The sequence below is a fragment of the Bubalus bubalis genome, chromosome 21, assembly GCF_019923935.1.
Source record: "Bubalus bubalis isolate 160015118507 breed Murrah chromosome 21, NDDB_SH_1, whole genome shotgun sequence".
Lineage (NCBI taxonomy): Eukaryota > Metazoa > Chordata > Mammalia > Artiodactyla > Bovidae > Bubalus > Bubalus bubalis.
In genome coordinates, this window is record NC_059177.1 from 31,283,161 (window position 1) to 31,307,263 (window position 24,103).

The window sequence follows — 24,103 nt, forward strand, 5'->3', positions numbered from 1 at the left end:
AGGTCAAGATGACTTAGTAAGCTATTAACTTGGCTCATTTTTCAAATGATGAATCAACTTTTATGAGAAATATTCAGTGTTTTCAAACTGCTTATCAAGATCCTAATTCTGTCATCATAAAGACCTATATAACTCAAAATTTTAGAATACCACTTAATATGTTAATTGTTAAATTACAGTGATGTGAACTGGAATATGAAGATAACTCAAACTTTCAACTTGTTTCTGTCTTCTGATACAGAATAAACTTTTCCAAATAAGGGGCTTCTAAGGTGCACAATGTTTAGCCAGATAAAAAATAAAACAGATTGGTATGATAGTCAGCAATAGAAAGAGAAACAAATTAAGTACTTATAATTAAAGCTTGAGGAATGAAAGAATTCACACTTTCTCAGAGCTATTATTTCAGACAGTCTGGTGTCAGAATTAAAAGCCAACCAGTGCATCTGTTTATATTGCCAAGGATTTTCACAGTAAGAAGGGCTAGGAAACACATATTTTTTAATTAGGGTCCAAATCCCAAAGAACACCAAAAAAATAGTATGTCAAAAATAAATGTTCTTGTGATTTGTATTGTCCAATGTCCAAACAAAGACAAAAAATTATGTTTCTTACTTCTCCTTCACAAACACAAGTGAAAGAAAAAAAAAAGTAATTCTGTTGCTTTGGCCACAGACTCCTTTTTTTTGTTGTTATTCTGCTTGCTTCTGGCTTAGCTACTGCTTTTCTTTCCCAGGATGCAATAATATAGGAAAAGCTGATTAAGGAAGGTTTCATTCACAGGAAGGTTCACCAAGATGGCTCAGTTACCAAGCCTTAAAAGCTGAATTACAGTGACATCCTAAAATGACCATTTTACACTTTAAAGTACATCTCCTATCTGAAAACTGTGAGTTAACTCTTTGCTTATCTTGAGCTCTGAATTAAAGGAAAGTCCTCTTTAAAATACACACTGATGGACTGAGCACCATAGTACTCAAATCTTCCATTAGCTTAGTTTTACTTCTCACCAGCAAAATTTCAGGTTATTTCCTGCAATTTCAAAGATCACTCTTTGGTCGGTAGAAAAAAATATATTAAAAAGTAGTATTCTAGATACAAAAGTGAACAGACTTCTTTCCCTCATCTATTTATTCAACAGATAGTAACTGACCATCTATTATTTGTCATATGCTGGGTTCGTTGTTGGGAAAGACATCAGTGCATATAGCATATAATCACAACACAGGGCGTTACGATCTCTAATAGGAGTAGTATAGAGTTCTGAGAAGTGTGTACCAGCAGAAGTAGACTAGGATAGATTTGAAAGGTGATCGGCCCTCATATCTTTTATTTGACAGAGGAGGAAGCCTAAGATCTAGAAAGACCGAACTTCGTAACCACAGAGCTTTCCAGTGGAAAATATATATATCATGGAACTAGAATTAATGTCTCCAAATTCAAATCTCAAATTCCCTATAGGCAATATACTTCTCTCCAGAACATAATTTCCCCCCAAACAATAATGCCAAACCATGAATGTCAAAGCAGTTGACTAAAAGCTAGAAATGTGCTTTGAGACCTAAGAGTCAACATTCTTCCTAACTGTATGACATTCCAGATGGCGGACAGGGAGGGCTCAGAGGTCAGACCCAATTGGATCCTAAGCTTAAATCGACCACATCTAACCAGCCAATGGCCTTCAGCAAAGCACCTAATCTAAAAATCACCTTGATTTTTTAAAAATCTTCTAAGTCAGGATCAGAGTATTTACATGAAATGTAAATGAAATGTCATGAAAGGGTTGAATTGAATAGAAACTCAATATACATACATTTTTGTCCCCTCTTCTCACTCAAGTAAATTGAATAAAACTGATGAAATACCAGGTCACCAAAAACCACATCTCAGTTTATTTCTTACCAGACACTTCAGCACAAAACCCGGCCTCCAATTTCTACTCTGTGAATGTTTTAGGAGTTAGAAAGCAGAGACTAAATAAGTGAATTTACAGAATTTCATCAGCACACATCCTGTAAAAAAGAGATGGGAAGGAAACAGAATCAGATAAATATTTAAAGTTATTTAAACCTCCTACATAATGTTGCGAGCCTCTTTCCATTATGGAAACCCAAGTAGCATAGGTAAAGGGAACTTATAGATTCTCATATCTAGGATCTCCAAAATTAGATGAGTTTCAGGAGTAAGTGAATCCAGGCACTCAAATGACAAAGTCAATGCCCAGCTTTGATGGTTATTTGGCTCCCTGTTTTAGTTTTATTCTCAGATTTTTATACAAGGCAAGAAAGATAACTTTTTTCAGTTATCTTCAACCTCACAAAAGAGGAGAGAACTCTCACTTTCAGGGAACAACCTGACTGGTACTACCTGATTCTTAGAGCTATCCCACAAAACACCACCATGGCTGGGTTTTACAGGATGTGGGTTACCATGTCTCTGCACGGAAGAGGGATGGACAAGACCATTCCACTCAAACTATGGGGAACAGGTCTTCTTTTGGAAAGTGGGGTTCTCTTCCCTGAAAAAAAAAAGGTAAACGGATCCCGGAAAGACAAAAGAATTGGATATTCATGCAAATAATTATTTTTAATTTCCTTTCTTTTAGGATTATCCAGTTCAATTCAAAGTCCTCTGGAAGACCCTGGTAGGTTCATTTGATTTCTTTGTAATAGCTTCCTGTACTAGATAACGGGCACTTTGGGTGTAATGTGTTAAGGGAAGGACTCCATCTTTGTCAGTGTCCACAGTATAGTGGCCACAGCACTGGCATACACAGCATCACACACCTGCATTATTCAACGTACACCACAATCATTTTTTTTTCCTTGAAGGTGCTTATAAGCCTATCTCTACATACATGTTATATAACAAAAGTTGAAAAATCATGTTCTCATTTATACATTACGCTGATTCAGAGTCTTCCTATTTAAGACCCTGTGTTTAGCTTTAAGAGATGAAAAAAAGCTCAGTCTCTGTCCTTGAAGGATTGAGCAACTTCTCTAAGAAATCACTTTAAGCTAGAATTAGCCAAGAGGACCCCATGTATAACTAACATTTGAGCTGGGTTTGGGGGGATAAGTAGAAGTTTCACTGTTAGACATGTACAAAGAAGCCAAGACAGAAAATGTGAAATGTGATTTCTCATTTAGTTAAAAGATGACACAGATAAATGGGGAATAAATAGCAAGGGGGCTTTTAAACATTCAGCAATGAAAGTCTGCCTAATATGTCATGGTGCTCCTGTAGGAGGCTATACTGGGCCACAGTCCTCTAGGAAGAGGTTGGGCTAAATGAACAAGACATATTAATGAGGGAAGAAAAAGCCAGCATCACATTAACAAATGCAGTATGGCCCATTTACATTAAGTAAGCATCAGACATGTATATGTTCATCAATTTAGATGAAAAATCTAGAAAAGAGTTATCCCCAACCGAAAATAGGAACCACCTCCATAAAGAGTAGTAAGAATGAAGCAGCAGGGGTGAAGTGAGAATTTTGCTTTTCTTTTACACTTCCATATCACTTGAGCTCTTTTTTTTCCACAATAAAATTGTAACTATGTGTTGCTTGCTTAAAGTATAAATATTATTTATATAAAAGGGAGTTTTGATTAAAATAAGGGTCAAAAAAAAAACACTGGCAGGATAAGAAGTGTGGACTTGAAAGAATTACAGTTCTTGTTAGTTTTGGTTGTCATTAGGGCAGGTAGCTAAAAACCCGAGCTATACATTAGGAAGAATAACATTTGGTAGATGGGAATATCATTAAGCCAATCAACAGATAGGCAGGTAGAACTCTTTGGAAGTCATTACATAGATAAACACATATTTTTTGTAAATGCATATATAAATTAAACAAATATATATACTTTATACTTGAAATATACACATATTTATATACTTGAAACATATACATATTTATATACTTTGAATATATATATTATATATTTGAATATATATATATTATATATATATATATTTGGGGGGCGTGTATAGCACACACTATGCAGGATCTTACTTTCTCGGCCAGGGATTGAACTCATGTTCCTTGCATTGGAAGTGTGAAGTCTTAACTACCAAACCACCAGTGAAATCCCACAAATATATTTTATATAGCAGGCTCTTCCAAATATATATAATGAATATATTAAAATGAATAATGAGGGTTAGGGAGAGAGAAGACAGACTAGTTCTTTTCTGAATATAGTGATTTTAAGATATGCAAGAAATGCCTTTTGGGATGCTTGCTTGGGAAATGTCTTAAAGACAACATATCTGGATATGGAGGGCACAACAAGAAGAGTCTGATTTCAGTTTAGATGTGGCAGTTATCTACATGAAGAAGAGAGGTGGAGTAATAAATGATATGAAAGGTCATCAGGAAATAAATGAGGTCAGCAAGGAAAAGAGTGAATACAGCCTAAAGCAAGGCTTTGAGAAAGATCATCCATTAAGAGAAACAATGTACTGGCTCATTCATTCACCCTTTTTTTCAAGGATCCTGAGCCTAACACTGTAAGTTTCAAGTATGGAATACAGTGGTGGAAAAATGGCCTAGTGACTGCCCACAGGCAGCTTCTATCCACTGCAATGCAAACACCCACTAACATTAACTGAGCACTTAATGACTTCGCAATGGCACTGAAGTATCATATCAATCTTTAGAGCAGTGTTGTCTTATCTCCATTCTATGGATGAAGAAATGAGGCTTGGTGAGGTGGCCAATTTGTACTAAGTCATGCAACTATGAAGTGGCAGGGACTTGATTTGATGACCAATTGGTCTGCTTCCACAACCCATACACCTGTGTAACACTGTGAAGTGGCCAGCCAAGGGGTCGTAGAAGAAATATCAGAATGGCGGGGTGGGGGGGTGGGCGGGGGACAACAGCAGCATTCTCTGCTAAAAAAGACAGGGTCAGAGTCATGGGACTGACTAGCCATGTTATCAAGAAGGGAGGAAACTGATGAAAGATCATTAATTTGATTATTATAAAGTCATGTATTCATTTATTTTTTCACTCAACCAATATGCATTAAGCAGCTAGCATGTATTACCATAAGAGCTTTGGAAGATCAGTTTTACTTGGTAGGCATAGAAGCCAATTGTGAAGGATCAAGGAATGAGTAGATAGTAAAATCGCTTGTGCTAAGGACGCCTCTGAGTAATTGGGTGATGGAAAAATTAGCTTAAGAAGGCTTTTCAGGCTATAGCGTACCTAAGTCAGCCTGCAGAGGCAGGACAGAGTCCGTAGAGAGACTGAAAATACAGGGAAAGGGGATCATGGTGAATAAAGATGCATCCTGTGGACAGCGGAAGATAAGGAGATGCAAACTCCTGATACAAAGGTCATGTTGAAAAGGAGAAGGACCCATTTTCCTCTCCTAGGGGAAAAAAGGAAATATAAAGTAAAGGATAAATGTTGCTGCAAAATGCAATAGTAGGACACTGTACCAATAAGATTTTATTTGCATATGTTTGGACAGCGGTTCTCAACCCTGGCTACATACTAGAATCATCTTGGCAGTTGTTACAAACTGTGATGTTTTAGACTGAACTCCAGACCAATTAAATCAGAAAAAAATGTGAGGTTTCTTCAGGCTGAGGATATCCAAGGCTGTAAAGAGGACTTGGCAAGGTGTGACTAGGTGGGCAGAGAGGGGAGGCATTACTTGAGCAAAATCTGAAAAGCTAGGAACCAATAAAGAAATTAATTTGCCAAAATAAAGTAAGGAAGAACTGCTGGGGTGGGGGCTGCAGAACAGAAACCCTGCTATGTGTGTAGATCACAAAGGATCCCTATAAATTTTCAAATTACTGCAAAGCAGACACATGCGCATCCCATTACATACAACCGTAACCTGTACTAAGCACAGGTCATACCAGTACTACTCTCTTTTGTATTTCCAATTTCCATCAAAGTCCCTAGCATGCAGTAGATACTCAACAAACATTAGGTAAATGAATGACTTAATAAACAAATGTGTAACTCAGATGGCAGCACAACCCTCTCTTCAAGTGTCTAGAGTCCTTGAGAAAAGCAAAATTGTCTCATATTCAATCCCAACTCGCTCACTGCAAATACCTTCCATGTCTCAGATCTACATGGGGTCTAATAGATTTTTACTAAAGTTTAAAGTAAGAAAACAAAGGGGAGAAGGGCTTTATCAGCAAAACTTACAAGCAATTTAAAATTTGCTATTTGTTGTTGTTCAGTCGCTCACTTGTGTCTGACTCTTTGCAACCCCATGGACTGCAGCACACCAGGCTTCCCTGTCCTTCACCATCTCCTGGAGTTTGTTCAAACTCATGTCCATAGAGTAAATGATGCTATCCAACCATCTCATCTTCTGTTGTCCCCTTCTCCTCCTGCCTTCAATCTTTCCCAGCATCAGGGTCTTTTCTAATGAGTTGGCTCTTCGCATCAGGTGGCCAAAGTACTGCAGCTTCAGCTTTCTGAAGATCAGTCCGTCCAATGAGTGTTCAGGACTGATTTCCTTTAGGATTGACTGGCTTGATCTCCTTGCAGTCCAAGGGCCTCTCAAGAGTTTTCTCCAACACCACAGTTCAAAAGCATCAATTCTTCAGCATTCAGCCTTCTTTATGGTCCAACTCTCACATCTATACATGACTACTGGAAAAACCTTAGCTTCAACTATACAAACAGCCATATTGTTAACTACGTCACTTGGCCATTCTCACTGGCCACTGTTCCATGGTGAGTCCTTACCTCCTGCCACCTTGCTGCACTTTTATTTCCTTCAAGCTTTACCAGTACCATCCAAATCACAAATTTAACCTGTTCTTATTTAGCACAGTTTAACTATGACTATCTCCTACACCACTTTGAGGGGAACTCACTTTTAATATCCAAACTTTCCTAGAATTTTTTTTTCACCAAACCAAATGGTAAATATTAACCCTATCCTTTTTAGGGCCCCAAAGTTTTATGGCCAATTATGATTTTAAATGGCCATTTCCTTCTTCTTTTCATATAAGAGAATGAATCATCTGGAGAAGACAAATGGAAAACCTCCAACCCAATAATGAATGAGGCCCAATGAGAGAATAAATGTTTGTTATTGGAAGTCCATAAAATATGTATATAATTACTGTTGAGAATAATCCTTACCGTCCTTACTGGCGAGTCTCAAAATCAATGTCTTTGTCTGTGAATGTCATCGCTGTACCCAGTCACATGAGCAGTGCTGTGAATACAGTGGGCACTCAACACACCAATCATGAGGATAAAGGGTGAAGATGAGATACTCTCTGAGATTTTATACCTTATAATAATAGTGGTAATAATAGCTACTTTCTATGTCCAAAGCCGTTTAAAAGCATTAACATTTCACATGGCCGCATATCCTCAGAAAGCAGATCAATATTTATTCTTCCAAGTGTGTCAAGTACACAATCGGAGCACCTCGAGGTGAAAGCATCACCCTGCCAGTGTCAGCCTCAGAACTTGGAAATCACATCCCCAGTTCATTATGTCAGAATAATAAAGTGACCCTGGCCGGTTGAATGTATTCATTAATGGCTGAGGAAGGAGAGGGGCAGCAGGAGCAGACAATAAAGCTTAGGGAACTCAGTGCTAACTAGCCAGCAAGGAAACACTATTATTTAGTATTGCACCAGTTCCAGAAGAGAAACGTACACATATACACGTACATCAGAGCAGGCCTGTTTAGTCCTTTTCAATGAGAATTTATTTTTTTAACTCCTAGTCCAAGTAATTTTACTACCAATGATTGGATGGGGTGAGGGATAGTAGGAAGAACTTTCTTCTGAGGTCTCTCTCTCTCTGTGTCTCTGTCCCCTTACTGTGTGTTTTGCTGATTAAGCAAATCAACCTTAAATAGTAACTAACCAGAAAAGAACTCCACAAGGTTTCCTTAAGCAGCATCAAAATGACCGTGGCCCATTCTCAGAGCCTATTAAGAGGGAATCAACCAGCACGACTAACAAGTCACTCAGCCCAGACTTTCAGAATTTGGCTCTTTTGTTCTGTCAGTTTGAAGAGTGCCCTGTGAGTGATGCAATTTAGAAGGGAGCTCTTTCAGAGCTTTCACTCAGGAAGGTGCTGGGAGCTCTGAGGGTAAAGCTTAGCTCAGGAAAAGGGAAAGAATGCAAGTCTGCATTGACAACTTGATCCCAGAGAGAAGCGGCAGGGCTGCTTGTCTGGCGGGTCCTCTGGGTGTGGATGAGGCAGGGGCAGGGAGGAGCCTTCATCTTAAGTGAACGTGTGACTCCAATATTAAAAGAACAATTACCTTCCTGCACACCGCTTGCTGTTTGCTACTGCTGTTTCCTTCAATAAAACCTCTTTTCACTTGCCAAAGGGGGCCTGTCAGGCAATAATATTTTTCAGGCATGATACACATACTAAAATGCCCTTGTGAGTTTTTAATACATTTACAGTTGATAACAATACGGCTGTTTTGTCAGGAAAGGTAAAAAAAAAAAAAGGATTTGTTAAAACTGCAGAGCAATAGCAAGACAGGATGGACCAGTGTTGCTGCACTTCATGCTGCTGGTCCCTCCTAAGGGTCAAGCCAGCCGCCTGCAAGCAGGGAAAAGGAGCAAAGTGTCACCAGGATGTGGCCTTTTTATTCAAACTGAAGTTCACCTTTTTAATAAAGACCTTTGTGTGTTCAGATCCTCTTCTCCCACCTGGGAGGAGGATGATAACACAAGTTAGGTGAGATGTATACACAGCATCCTTATATTTGAATATATATTCAGCTCATGGATTTATCAATGGAGCACTGTCTTTATAACTCAAGCAGGATGAAGGGATGGGATGAATTGTTCCCAAGGAGAAACCTCTACTTAAAAGAGATTTCCACCAAAAGACTAGAATCCTTGACTCATAAATTACAGTTTGCTGTGATCACAGCTCAAGTTTGTTTTATTAAATGAAACTAGACATTCAGCTCAGTTCAGTAGCTCAGTCGTGTCCGACTCTTTGCGACCCCATGAATCGCAGCACGCCAGGCCTCCCTGTCCATCACCAACTCCCAGAGTTTACTCAAACTCACGTCCATTGAGTCGGTGATGCCATCCAGCCATCTCATCCTCTGTCGTCCCCTTCTCCTCCTGCCCCCAATCCCTCCCAGCATCAGAGTCTTTTCCAATGAGTCAACTCTTCACATGAGGTGGCCAAAGTACTGGAGTTTCAGCTTTAGCATCATTCCTTCATTAAGGTATAATAAATAATATAAATAGATAACATCTATCAGTCAATTTCAAGATAGATTTCTATTGTTATTTTCAAACATCCATTTGGCTAGAGGTTTTAAAAAATGTGTGCGTGTATACATGGACTCATATGTATGAGCCATCAATTATGTGCATAATGCTAACAAGCTTGTACAGACTTTGAAAATCAAATAATAGTTCTAGTGGTCAAAAATAAACGTTTTGGTACTACCTCACAAATACATACATATTTTCATGAAAGGACATACTGGTGAAAAGAATTTCTCTTAAGGGTGAAATGGAGCTTCTACATAAACCTGCAGAATAAAGGGACTTGTCCTGACTGTTGTTAAAATAATCCATGGTATTGGTTGTTCAACATGGATTACAGGATCTACCAATGGGAGACCATATACAGTTAAGTGGATAGCTACCACGTGTGACAACATGGATGCAAATCCTGGCCACACTACTGTTAATTCTATGACCTTAAGTAAAATGTCTCCAACTCTCTGAGCCTCAATTTCTTAACCATTATAGTGCGATGACTTCTGTTGCTGCTGCTGCTGCTGCTAAGTCGCTTCAGTCGTGTCCGACTCTGAGCGACCCCACAGACGGCAGCCCACCAGGCTGCCCTGTCCCTGGGATTCTCCAGGCAAGAACACTGGAGTGGGTTGCCGTTTCCTTCTCCAATGCATGAAAGTGAAAAGTGAAAGGGAAGTCGCTCAGTCATGTCCGACTCTTCGAGATGACTTCTACTGTTATACAATTATATAATACTACAATTATAGTATCTACTAAGTACATTTCATATAGGGGAAAATCAGAAAATAAATATATTGTATTTTGTAGCAATCCTGGAACTCAATAAATAGTATTTTGATCATAATTACTCAATAATAATTACTTAAACATAGTTATTGATTAACTTACATATGAGTTGTATTCCAAATTAACATATTATTAACCAGATTGATAAACAGTACGTGCTGTAAAGTGCTCTTGCCTGGAAAATCCCATGGATGGAGGAGTCTGGTGGGCTGCAGTCCATGGGGTCGCTAAGAGTTGGACACAACTGAGTGATTTCACTTTCACTTTTCACTTTCATGCATTGGAGAAGGAAATGGCAACCCACTCCAGTATTCTTGCCTGGAGAATCCCAGGGACGGGGGAGCCTGGTGGGCTGCCGTCTATGGGGTCGCACAGAGTTGGACATGACTGAAGCGACTTAGCAGCAGCAGCAGCTGTAAATAATCCCCAAGTTTCTAGGGCCTAATTTAATAAATGATCTCTCTTGGCCACCCAAAGTTCCATGCAGATAAATATCTGAGTTGCCTTCCACCACACGGTGACTCAGGGATCCAAGTTTTTTTCATCCTGTGGCTCTGCCATCCCTATGCGGACCCTCAGAGTTTTCTACTGCATTCTATGCTTAAATCTGTCCAAGAAGTAAAAAAACAAACTGTGAAGAATCACAGGGCATATTTTAGGGGACAAACTAGAAGTGAGGCACTTCATTTCTGCCCACATCCCTTTTGCACAGAACCATGTACCTAATGCAAGGAGGCCAGAAAATGTACTCTGTGTGTCCAGAAAGAAGTAGATTGGGCTCAGCGGACATCCAGTCAGTCTCTGTCAGCAACATAAATCTGTATAAGCTAAAATCAGTATAATTGAGAGTATTTTCTTTAGCCATATTTGAAGCACTGGGGAAACCAATTTATGCAATAAGGAGCTTTCAGAATATACAATGTCCCTATTACATGCACTGGTGATGTTGACCGCTAAATTCTTTTATACACTCACCCACTCTCCTTGGCTGTCTCTGAATTTTTTTTTTTCTATCTGCTTCTACTGGCCTTACTCATCTTTGCTGGTTCTCCTTTTAACATGTGTACCAGAATGCTTGCAATTGAACTTTTTTTTCATAGAAAGTTTTACACTTTTTTCTTTTTTAACAAAAGAAAATGGGCATTCTTCCTATGCTTCCTCAGATTCAGCTCTTGACATCTTCTCTGGGAAGACCTCCACGATGGAGACAGAGCTGGGTACCACTCACCAGTATCCCTATAACCTAGGTCAGATCGTTTGTTACATGGAATTACCAGGGTCTCCTGAGTGGAGTCTGCTCTTTGACTGGAAGCAATTTGAAAACAGACTTACATCTTTTATCTGAGTTTCTCCTCACCGAGTACAGTATCGTAGCTGTCACAGAGCAGACACTCAACCCCATTTAAAAGAAGCAATTAAGGAACTTCGAGGTATAATTCAGCCTATACATCTCAGTCAATAAAGAAAACCAAAATACAAATAAAACTTCAATCCTATCAGAAGAAGTCATGTAAAAAAATTAATGAGAAGAATAGACATTTACTTCTATAAAAGTATACAAAACATTTTTTTTCAATTTTCAACATTTAACACCATATTTTTTAAAAAGTAAGCAATTTGAGTATTGCACCTGGTTCCAGTAAATTGACTTTGGAAATATTTTTCTTTCCTATGTGTATTCATATACTGTAACTTGAAGGCAGAGAAAAGACAACTCCAAACAAGCCTACCAGAGATCCTACTCCCAAAAGTTTTGTGCTATCTTAAAAAAAAAAAAAAAAGAGCCATCTCTGAATTTCTAGAAGTGAAACTTTTTTTTTTGAAGGCTAATATCAGTTATAAAACATGCAATTTCTTCCGAGATATTAAAAAAATGCTAAAGATAAGTGACTTTTTGAATTAAATTCTAATTAGATTTTTATCAAGATTTTTTTCATTCATTTACTGTGAAAATAATATAACATTTTCTTCAGTATATTTGCATTATTTTCCATTTGAGATAAGCATTTATCTCTAAAAAGTAACAAAACTCTTTATAACAAAACTTCTAAAACTTAAGGTTAGTATGTTAGTACCTTATTCAGTTCCAAATATATAAATACAAAATATTTCACATGAAATCCAAATAATTGTGGTGACCTATTCAAACAGATATCATTACAGTTTCTCCTTTGCATTGCTATAGGAGATCAGCCCTGGGATTTCTTTGGAAGGAATGATGCTAAAGCTGAAACTCCAGTACTTTGGCCACCTCATGCGAAGAGTTGACTCATTGGAAAAGACTCTGATGCTGGGAGGGATTGGGGGCAGGAGGAGAAGGGGACGACAGAGGATGAGATGGCTGGATGGTATCACTGACTCGATGGACGTGAGTCTGAGTGAACTCCGGGAGTTGGTGATGGACAGGGAGGCCTGGCGTGCTGCGATTCATGGGGTCGCAAAGAGTCGGACATGACTGAGCGACTGATCTGACCTGATCTGATCTGATTATGAATATTAATTATTATATGTACTATGAATATCATTATCAGCCTATTTAGTTTACTATATCACAGGCAGGGCACCATAACAATTAAAAGCTCATCTTCTTTTTTGGAAGATTTATACCCAGACTTCCTGAGTATAAATCCCAGCTTTGCCATTCACTCTTTGCAATTACCGTTCATGACTTATTTCACCTATCTGTGCCTCAGCCTCCCCATATGTAAAATGCAGATAGCTTAGCCTACAGAGCTGTGGTGAGGACAAAGCTTACTTTCCTTCCAGTTCATCCTCCATACTGGCATTTCTAAGACAAATACATGACCTTGTTTTATTTCTGCTTAAAATATTTATATATTTTAAAATATTAAAATTTTTTAATACAGACTATATCCATGTTTGGGGGTAAGGGGTTGGGAATCTATATTATATGTCTGTGTATGGTGCATTTCTCCAAAGAAAGGGTCCATATGTTTCCTTGGGATCCATTCCCCTTAAATCAATAACCACTACCCAACGGCCTCAGTCTAAAATCCATAGGTAAACATAAAAACTCCACCATAACTCCCCTAATCCTTCTTCTCACTTTTGCTTATTCCTCCCCCATGTTCTTACTATGCTCTGCTAAATACTAGTTTTCACACTTCTGTGTTTTACAAATTTTTTCTTCTTCCTTGAATATCAATGGCCACCTGGCAACTAAATACTAATTTTTTGAGATCCAGTGAAAACGTCATCTCTTTTAGATATCTATCTACGTTACACCAAGCATTATTAAAAATCCCTGAATTTGCATCTGCAGAACTGTGTGCATGCCCCTATCTATTATCCATTTGTCATATGCTACTGAAGTCAGCTGAATGCCTGACACTCCACTGAAGGGTAAACTCCGAAGACAGGCAACAGGTCTTATTCATCCTTGTGTATCTACCAACAATGAGTGTATTGCTAAGTACTATATAAATAACCCATAAATGTTTCTCAAATGAATGAGTGAATTACTGACTGTTGTCTTGCTTCAGATTCATCTGTTAGGTAGATATTACATGATATTTTCTGAAGGATCTTTTTTTTAAATCAATGTTGGTTAATCTACATGAATACCATATTTATGAATTCAGGCATAAGATGCTATATTTCACACTCTTTCTAAAGTGTTTTAAATCATGTACATACCATATAAAAAAATAATTTGATAGTTGGTGATGGAACAAAAATTCGATAGCATGATTTTACATCCTAGGAGGTCAACACTCTTTCTATTAGTAACATGTTTCTAAATGGGACACCTTGAAGCTATTTCAACAAAACCGCCACCACACATTGATATCTTGAACTGAGCACAGCAGTGCTGCAGCAAAAACCACATACACAGAGAAACAGGGAGAACTGATGCAGAGGCAAATGGCATGTTTAAAAGCCATAACAACGTCTAAAGTACTTTTCCTTTATATTAAGTGTATTTTCATTCCTCTGTTTCATCTTCATGGATTCAAAACACCAAACTTCTTTTGATCCAGAAGAGGAACAGAGTTTTCTTACAAACGTATGAAGAAGCTAGGATTAGGCATGCTTCTGGCATCTTCCCTTTTTCAGAAAACAGGATTTTGAAGCAAGAAGAGCATAAACAGAACACACTGACTCTTGACACACCATTGCATTCTTCAACTAGAATAATAAAAATTTGCAAATGAACAAAAGAGTGGGAGGCAGATATCTGATTTACAATGTTTTTGAGCTAAAGAACACTATATAAAAAAAAATCCATGTGAATAATAAAGCATTGTTAACCAAGTCGTGACATTTCTATTCTAGTGATGACTTGAACAGCAGAACTGCATGCAGGCGCCCTGTGCCATTTTCCAAGTGGGAGGAAGACATATAATTATAATTCTTACAGTAATGAGAATTCAAGAAAATCTGGGGAAAAGTTTATTCAAAAACATATTGACATATCAGTGTTATAAATTACTTTCTCTTATTAACCTGCCCCCCTCAAAATTCTTTTGTTGGCTAGCTCATCATGGCACAAAAAGGTATTTCAGGAAAAGACCTACCTTGAAAATCTTTTTATTGCACTGAAAACTATCTACCATATATTTATTCTGTAGCTTGCTCAACACGTGAGATATATGAGAGAAAGATGTTTTCAAAACAGTTTTAACCTCCATTGTCTTGAGCGCACGTATCAACTCTGTCACATCACTTATCGAAAATCCTCACGGAAACCTTGCATTTAGTCAAAACTAATGAATCTGTTTTAACACCCTTTGCGAAAGTCAAAGAGGATATAATATTATGTTTTCACTTAACATACATTTTTCTTCCATTTCCTTTCTTTGTTGGGTGGTTAAGAGCGGGGAAATACTGCAAAAATTACAGTGATGTTATCAACTGCAGTGTTTTAACAGAGAACAGAATTGGAAATGGCATTTTGCTGAGTGAACTTCTAAATGAATGGGGGAAGGGGGGAAACCCACAGATGGATGGATTTTCTCTTGGTGTTTATCTCCACTGAAGTCTCAGAGGGTAGACTCCCAAGTGTTGAAGGAAGCTCTCTAACTGACCCCATTACTGCCTTGGGCACTGGTGAAGGTGAAGAGGCAGTTGTAAAGTCAGCCTCTGAGTGAGCGCTGCGGAAATTATAGGGCTGTGTTAAATGCATCCTCTGCAGGGTGCTTCCCTATCTTCAGAGGACACACTCATTAAGTGCTGCCAATGAGAAAACTAAACATTTTTCTCTATAAAAAGTGCCCCTTTTTGTGGAACATCTGGAGCCTATCCAAAGGCCTTCCAGTCTAGGTGGAAGAACATAATAAAGCAAAACACCTCCATCATTGAGGCATCAGCCTGAAGGAGTGAGTCGTTGCTGCATATCCACCAGGGTCACTCACCCACCATCATCACATGCTCCCGAGACCGAGCAAGAAGGCAGGGTGCCGGATCCAAGTAGAATGTGACAGAAGGGACACTGAATCAGCATGCAAAAATGCTCACTTACAAACTTAGAAGAAAACATATATATGCTATTTCTTGCAGTTTACTAATCCCATTTCATCCACACTCAATTATTTTTTCCCTCTGCCTGTTAGTTATATAGATACACATGAAGATTTGGTTTCTACATAAATCTGGTGCTTTCTACAATGCCTCCTATGATAAAGAATAAAGATACATGGGAGAAATATATAAAGACTAGAGATATTGCACTCTTGTATTGGTGTATATTCAATATAGAGAGTGTATCAGCTTAGTCAAACAAGAAAGAAAACCACAAGGATGAGGGAAGAATGTACACAAGTCAGACGGAGTCCAAGACTGGGTCTCAAAAAGTGATAAAAGTAAATTATCACGGAGGGAGAAAAAAATTTCAAAGGAACCCAAAGAGGCCTCATGTTCATTTGCTCATTTTTATGTGAATTAAGTTGACTACATGTTACTATGTTGACCTGGTTCTGTCCGAAGATGCTCTTAAAACTGGGTAGTATGTTGGGAAAAGAAACATTTCAGAGTTAAGTTCTGGTGATGAATCTAGGACAGGGCTCCAGGCTTTAAGCCTCTTTATGACAGTATGAGAATTTAATAGATTTCTCATTTCCTAGGAGAGGAGAATTCTCATCTTTAGTAATTGAGTCACTGCAATTAGTTTCCTTGAAATCTAGAAAAGTAACTTTTTCTCGGAAAGGAAAAGAGAATCATTTCTAATTCTAACTCAAACATCTTCTTAAACATATGTGTGCCCAAAGTATTGGATGAAAGTCTTTATTATCAGTGCTCTGCACTTATCTCAGCTGATTTTAAGGAATCTGTGCAGAGATAGATGGTAACAAGAAAGAAAACTTCAGTTAGAACAAACTGGGTTTGAATCTTTGACAAGCTGCTTCACATCTCTGAATTTCAGTTGCCTTGTGACTCATAATAGGTACACACAAAGTTTGAGAACCACTCTCCTAGATATTATAAAATGAGGTATACACAGGCTCATGCCAACAAGATGTATAAATGAGGCAAAATTACCTTCTGGACTCAAGAAGCTGATCACCTGTAAAGATACTCCTCTCAGAGCAACCTTAACAAGAGCAAATATACTTCCTTTAAAACATCAGGACTATCTTCTGATGACTTATGGAGCTCTCTCAGAGAAAGAAAAAAAAAATCCTCTTTCCAGTCTGCCACAGTTATTGAACTGGAATCACTGGGTATATTTATACCTGTTTCAAACAAAGTATGGTTGGCTCATTTCCAGTTTAAATATTCCATTAGCTAAGTGGTAAAGAAACTCATGTAACCCAGGAGGCCCTATGGTTCCACCTTAAGTATTATTCCTTTAGAATTTCTGTTACTGCTTTCAACCCTTTGAGCTCTTGCAAATGTATCTGGCATTCAATTAAAGTGAGATTAATCCAAAGCAGATGCAGCAGTAGTAAAGAATTGCTTTGTTGAAAGCCTACCCATTTAACATACTAAATTGTAAGCACATAGACACAAACAAATCCATAAATATTAATTATTTAAAATTATTTAAAATGCATAGTTTTATATAACTCATTTGACAAAAATACAAATGCCAATGTACTCTTAACAAAGAGCTAAAATGACTAGTTTTATCTTTATGGCACTATAAAAGTATTTCAGAAGCTAAGAACCTAGAATCTCAAAGAGTCTTCATCTTCAATGACTAAGAACAAATTTTACCCAAACTTTCAACTCTTCATGGCTGTAACTGTTCTTCTATTTAAGTTCTTGGATTTCCAAAGTAGTGGTTCTTTGTTTTATAAACATTGGGGAGAATGTTTGGACCATATAAGCACCTACAGGAATTTAAAGCATAAAGAGTGGATGTGATTGTGGTTAATATTATTGTTATTTTCTAAGTGAGATAGAGAACTCATCTGAGAGACACAAAAGATTTCAGCCAGGCTCAGGGGTTCTTTTTCTATGACAATCTAATTGATAGAGGCTTTTATAGAGAATTAGGAGATTAATCTACCCAGCCGATGGAATGAGGACTAACACTCATCATCTAATATTGCAATGCCTATAAATATGAAAGACCTCCTTAACAATGATAGCCAGATAGAATCATATGCATCAGAGTCCCAGGGAGTGGGACAAGAGCCAAAGTGCCTTATCTTTCATCATACATTGTCTTTTCTGTCCCTTCATTTGAACCTTGGCCTCAGTAGGGATTTCTGACCAGCCATTAGTCATTAAGGGGAATTTCATTGGTACAAAATTCAGGTTACAGATGGCAGAGAAGGGATACCTGTGGGCAATCTGTCTGTTGACATGTTTGCCTCCTATAAATAGACCATAAAGACCCCAACGGCACAACCATGACACATTCATCTTTTTGCTCCTGTATCTTTGTTAAAGGAAAGGACAGCAGGTTTTATGCCTCAGTTCAAAATCTTACTCCAATCTTTTCTAGCTTAAAAACATACCAATGAATAAAGCACAGTGCCCTTCCTTCCCCTCTAAACTGCATTTTCCTTGCTAGTTAAACTGTACTTTCAATAACCTCCTCATTGGGTTACTACAGGAATTAAAGGAAAATTCATTTAAAGCCCTTAGCCAAAGCTTCTCACAATGTGGAGCAAATATTAGTTATCATTATAATCTTTATAATACTTTCATTATTATAGCAGATTGCTAAGTGAATGAATGGATGGACGAATTGGTGAGTGGAAGATGAAACTAACACCTATGGTTTATCCAACATCTGAAATTCTGTAATTGGATAAAGTTTCCAAAGAATTTCATATCTGAAAACGTACCTGAAAATATTTCACCATCCCTGGGTATTATTGTATCTGTTCTAGATGCAATATAATATAGAGGAAAGAGCACACAGCCAGAAGCCAGGAGAACCAGAATTTAAACATTGCATTGCTTATCATCAGTTAGCAAACACCTCTCAACATTCTTTCAACCTTTACGCCAAGTGCTATGTGAGCTCAGGAATACCAAGGGATGGACAGCCTTCGTCACAGTGGGAAAGATGCACTGATAACGGAAGGACAGACAGAAAGGACCTATTTCACAAGTCAAGAAAGGCTTCAGAGAAGTTGAAATGTCCATAAGGATGGGAAATGGAATTTGTTAATCTCCATAGTCCCTGTACCTGGCAGGTACAGGAGCAGATAACAGGTAGTTGTTAAATAAATAAAGTACCATTTCCTCTGGGTTTGAGGGATGAGGAGAAGTTGAGTAAGGTAGGGAAAGAAAACGGTAACTCGAAGCAGAGAGAACGGTACTTGTAAAGGGCATTCACAAAGTTGGGGGACGCGAATGTCTGTGGGTGTGGAAGGTGCTGTTGGGAGGAAAGGAACTGCAGATCAAAGAGACAGTGGCTCTGAAAACCCTGTGAATTGAAAGTGCTGTCTAGGACAGCTGTATTACTTACACTGCTGATCGCTGCCCTGATTTTCTGAGTTCTTCAGCATCCCATATGGTTCTGAGATGGGTTCCTCATCCAAACATTCACTGGCTCCAGGGTCTTCTTCAAAATGCCTGAAATCTCTCTTCCTCCTTTCTTTATGAAAATATTTTAGAGAATCACTGAAAGATAAAGATATAACAATACTTGCCTTCATCATTCTTTCATTAAACAAAGGAAACAGTTATAACACTTTTCAAGGAATAAAATTATCAATGCATGCATACTGACCACTCCAGACACTAATGTTTCCATTGACTACTTTGGATTCTAATCCACATCATCACATTAGGACATTATAACATTCATTTTAAAGAACCCCATTTTTAATTGGTCATTTTGAAAGGGAGTATTTTTTTCAATGAAGAAATGTATTTTTCTCAGCTTTTACAAAAGTATTTTGCATTAAAATGCTCATTTAAGAAAACTTGAAAGATTCAGAAAATTTGGAAAACTCATGCTCGTTACAAGCATTTGGAAAATTCAGACACTTTTGTGAGTGGAGGTTTTATCTGAGAATCTTTCTTATGTACAATTTCCAGGTAACTGCCATAATGAAGAATAAAAATTAATAATGCAAAAGTTGCTTTATAATTATACCCAGATACCATCCTATAAGGAGACCAAACACTTCTAAACACTTCCTGGTTTCTGGCTCTGTCACCTTCAATCAGAGTTAGTTTTGAATGACGATATTCGCTTCAATGCTTTCACTGGAATTTAAAACTTGTAACCATTGATCATTTCTCAAGACAACTATCATTCTTTCCTTGCCAGAGCACCTCAAAACCTGGGTTCCTAACTTTGTTCTTGCTTTCTTAGGAAGTGAAAATATAATTTTTTTTTTTTCAAAAAAAAAGTTTTGTTAGTTTTCTTTATAGTGTATCTTCTTCTGATGAAGTATTATAAGAACACCCTAGTATACTTTTTCACACAGAAAAGACAAACTGATTGAGGATAAAATGGTCAAGACCTAATCTCCCCTCAAATTAAAAAAAAAAAAAAGTTGTACCACTGTTTTATGGCACTTGACTTTGGACAAAGATGATTTGGGGACAACTTAAGAACAATTCTTTCTTATATGATCTAATTTTGCTTGCCTGGGTGCTTGAAAGAATATTTTTATTTTAAGTTAAAATACTTTGCAGGATTGTTGGTCTCTTTTTAGTAAATTTTAGACAGGTTTGCACTTGTAAATTGTTTCTGCTCAAGACATACATATCAAGATTATCTTTAAGCAAAGTCTGTATTTAAACTGTTTTGGTTTCTTTAGGAAACTATAGCTCTTAGGTGAGACTTATGTGCTCTGACCTCTATATGTAGTACCATTTTTTATCAACTTTAATCCTCTGTCCTTTACTTTTAAACTATGGGAGAGTTGTTCATATTTACTCTCTACATGACTACTGATACTTGCTGTAGGGTCAGTTCTGTGTTTTACTGCTCCTAAGGCAGATTTTAACTCTGTCATAATTTTGACATCTTCAGAATCTCTTGATTCACTGTGTCCCTATGGATCTATCCTGCAGGTTTTCCACCTCCGTTTCCTCCTTAAGATTTTCTTGTCTTTTCTTCACAGAGTTCTTCAGGTAATCTAATGAAAACCTCAAACAATGCTTGAAAATCTTCTGTTTATTGCAACAAATCATATCTGGATTGGTTAGAGTGGCAAAGAACTACAGCTCTCCAATCAGATCAAAAAGCACACCTCTTCAAAGGAGAGGGAAGACCAATTTTCCAGTTAATATAAAATATTCATTTCCGGACCATGACTGAGGGTGCTGATGGGGAGGAACAGACATGCTTCATTTCCCTCTCAGCAGACCTAGCCAAAGTGCCAGACTGATCGGATTCTTCCATTCAGTTCTAATGAGTTGATATGTTGCATCAATTTTTCCCAGAAAAATCAAACCCATAGTTTATGGACATAAGCATTTTTCCTTTTCTATCTTGTCTGAGGTGTTTGAGAAGAAAGCTAAGAGAAGTTGTACCAGGGATTGCTATAAAGACAATATTTTAAACTTGAAGCTATGACCACAGTGTCTGTTTGGCCTATGGAGATAATTTTTAAAACCTATTACGATTAATACATGGATTAAGTGGAGACTTTTTAAAATAAGACTTCTTTCCTTGAAATGGTCCAAACACTCCATAGAATTGTCCTATTATTTTTTTAAGACCTGGAAATGTAAACTGACTTTGTGCTAGTTTGTTCCAACTGTTCTAAAATATATTCCGAATAGGCTACCTTCACATGCTAGTACTGAATATGTTATGCTTGGACAAGGAGCAAACTATAGGTCTTGCGCCAAGCACCGTCAATGCACTTGAGTATGGGTTACCAAAAACGCTGGAGAATTTTTTTTTTTTTTCTATTTATTGTTATAGCTCAAATCCTTGTGTCTCTGGTAGGCTTTAAGTGACATAAATATGCATTTCCATCTGCACGTCCTTGTCAGGAATAGTTCTGCTGGGAGGTGTTATGCCACCCAAGTACTTCCAGAATAGAGTCTGTTAATCCTGTTACCACTATAGAAACTCAGAGGAAAAGTCTACTCAGGCCACTGCTGCAGCTGCTGTGGCTGCCCGAGCTCCAGCAGCCACACCCGCAGTACACACAGGAAGCCAAACCAGAGGGCTTTTCCTTCAGCTGGAGGGGCATGGAGAGGGCTGACCTCACTCTGTTACTTAGACCAGCAGTCTCTAAGTTTTTCTTGTAAACCACTATTATTAAAAAAAAAAAAAAAAGGTGGGGGGAATGAGCAAGCCCATCTTGGGCATACATATACACATACACACACACACACACACACACACACACGGGGGCACGTACAATAGAAATATAAGCTGCCATATTAATTACTATATACACTAAAAATATACCAAAATATCTATTATGTGAGCATTTCCTTTAAAAAATAAATATAAATAGCTGTTTTAACCTGCATTGGATAGACTTGTACTCTATTGCTAAGTTGCTTCAGTCCTGTCCGACTCTGTGCAACCCTATGGACTGCAGCCCATCAGCCTCCTCTGTCCCTGGGAATCTCCAGGCAAGAATACTGGAGTGGACGGCCATGCTCTCCTCCAGGGATCTTCCTGACCCAGGGTTCGAACCTGTGTCTCTTACATCTCCTGCATTGGCAGGTGGATTTTTACCACTAGTGCCACCTGGGAAGCCCTGTACTCTATTAGGTGTGTGTATATATATGGAGGGAGACCACTGAGCTAAACATCTACCCAATATACCACAAGGAGCAGATCGCAGACCCCACTTAGGCTTCTCAGATGCCACAATACCCTGGGCACACACAGTGGGCCAGAGGAGCTGGAAATGCGCATGTGCTTCGCTCCTCCACTATTCCCTCCTGTTACCTCTTGCCCTTCCACTAGTGTGGCTCGACTTCCAGCCTCCAGGCTCTCTGTACAGATGACATCCCTGTCCTACATTCATACAGGCATGTCATGGATGCGTACAAACCTGTCAAGACCTACAAGCCAACGGGCATCCTTCAAAGTCTGTCAACGCCATCTCACCTCGGAGGCCTCAGGATACAAAGGCAAGAACCAGCTAAATAAACCAAATCCAACCATCAGTCATCCAATAAATATTTTCCAACAAAAGTTTATGGATATATAAACCCCAAATGAATGTCTTTCACTGTCTAATTCCATATAATGCAGGAGAGCTCAGAATTACCCATGAATCTAGCTGTGGAACAAAAATTCTTCAGAAAGGCAGTGAATATGAAAAAAAAAAATCTCGCACTTCTCATGATAGTGAAAGACTGTCTTTTCAGATATAGAAAACCGAAGACTTGGCTCAAAGTTCCGCTCGAATTGATAAAAATAAATTATTTTATTGGTAAAACCTAGAGTCAGCCAGAAAAAAGTATGCAAACTTCCCCCAATCACTATCAGTGTGGGTATAAATTGACATGATCCTTTTGGAAGGCAATTAGTAAATTACATGAAAAGCTTTAGAAATTTCACCATTAATTCAGTAAGCCCCTACTTATGACTTCAACCTATATAAACAGATAGATATATGAAAAGATTCATGAAAATGTTTAAGAATATTTATAATAGCAAAAATTGTCAAGAATCTACATTTTTATTGAATGGTGGAACTGTTAAACGCTTTATGATATGTCACATAAGAAATGATATACATTATTTGATTTCCTATTTATTAAGTACCTATTATGTACCAGGCACCCTTTCAGGAGATTGCAATTAAATATAGACAAAGCTTTCATAAAGGTGATATTTCAGTCAAGGGTAGAAGAGACATACACTACAAAATCATGGAAAGAAGTACACATGCAAAATATTTTTAGAGTAATAGAAAGTAGTAGAGAGCTGAGAGCTGAAGAATTGATGGTTTTGAACTGTGGTGTTGGAGAAGACTCTTGAGAGTCCCTTGGACTTCAAGGAGATCAAACCAGTCCATCCTAAAGACCAGTCCTGGGTGTTCATTGGAAGGACTGAAGCTAAGGATGAAACTCCAGTACTTTTGGCCACCTGATGCGAAGAACTGAATCACTGGAAAAGACCTGATGATGGGTAAGATCGAAGGCAGGAAGAGAAGGGGACGACAGAGGATCAGATAGTTGGATGGCATCATCAACTCGATGGACATGATTTTGAGCAAGATCCAGGAGCTGGTGATGGACAGGGAAGCATGGCATGCTGCAGTCCCTGGGGTCACAAAGAATTGGACACAACTGAGCGACTAAGCTAAACTAAATAGAAAGTACTATGCAGATAATAAAATAGTGATATAATAGAAATTGCTGGTGGTGAAAGCTTGGGATTATTTTATACAAGGATTTCTCAACATCTGCACTATTGACATTGAAAACCATATTCTTTGTGCAGGCTTTTTTTGTTGGGGGAGGGCTATGATGGTTCCTGTGCATTGCAGGATGTTTATTTAGCAGTATCCCTGGCCGCTAGTCACTGAAAGCACTCATCCCAATCATGACAGTAAAACATGTCTCCAACCATTGCCAAATGTCCCCTCGGTGGCAAAATCTGACCCAACTGGGAATCACTCCTTTAGATTTAGTGTAAGTAAAGCTTCTTTGCGGAGAAGGCAAGGGCACCCCACTCCAGTACTCTTGCCTGGAAAATCCCATGGACGGA

The 24,103-nt window shown here is 38.2% G+C and overlaps 1 protein-coding gene across 1 annotated transcript in view; it reads left to right on the forward strand.

Moving 5' to 3' along the window:
- MDFIC2 (MyoD family inhibitor domain containing 2) overlaps nucleotides 1–24,103 on the forward strand; it is a 112,707-nt gene that overhangs the window by 65,736 nt on the left and 22,868 nt on the right. The window contains exon 3 of the mRNA XM_044933713.2: nucleotides 2,606–2,644. Within this exon, the coding sequence (XP_044789648.1) occupies nucleotides 2,606–2,644 (39 nt within the window). The remainder of the gene's footprint in view (nucleotides 1–2,605; nucleotides 2,645–24,103) is intronic.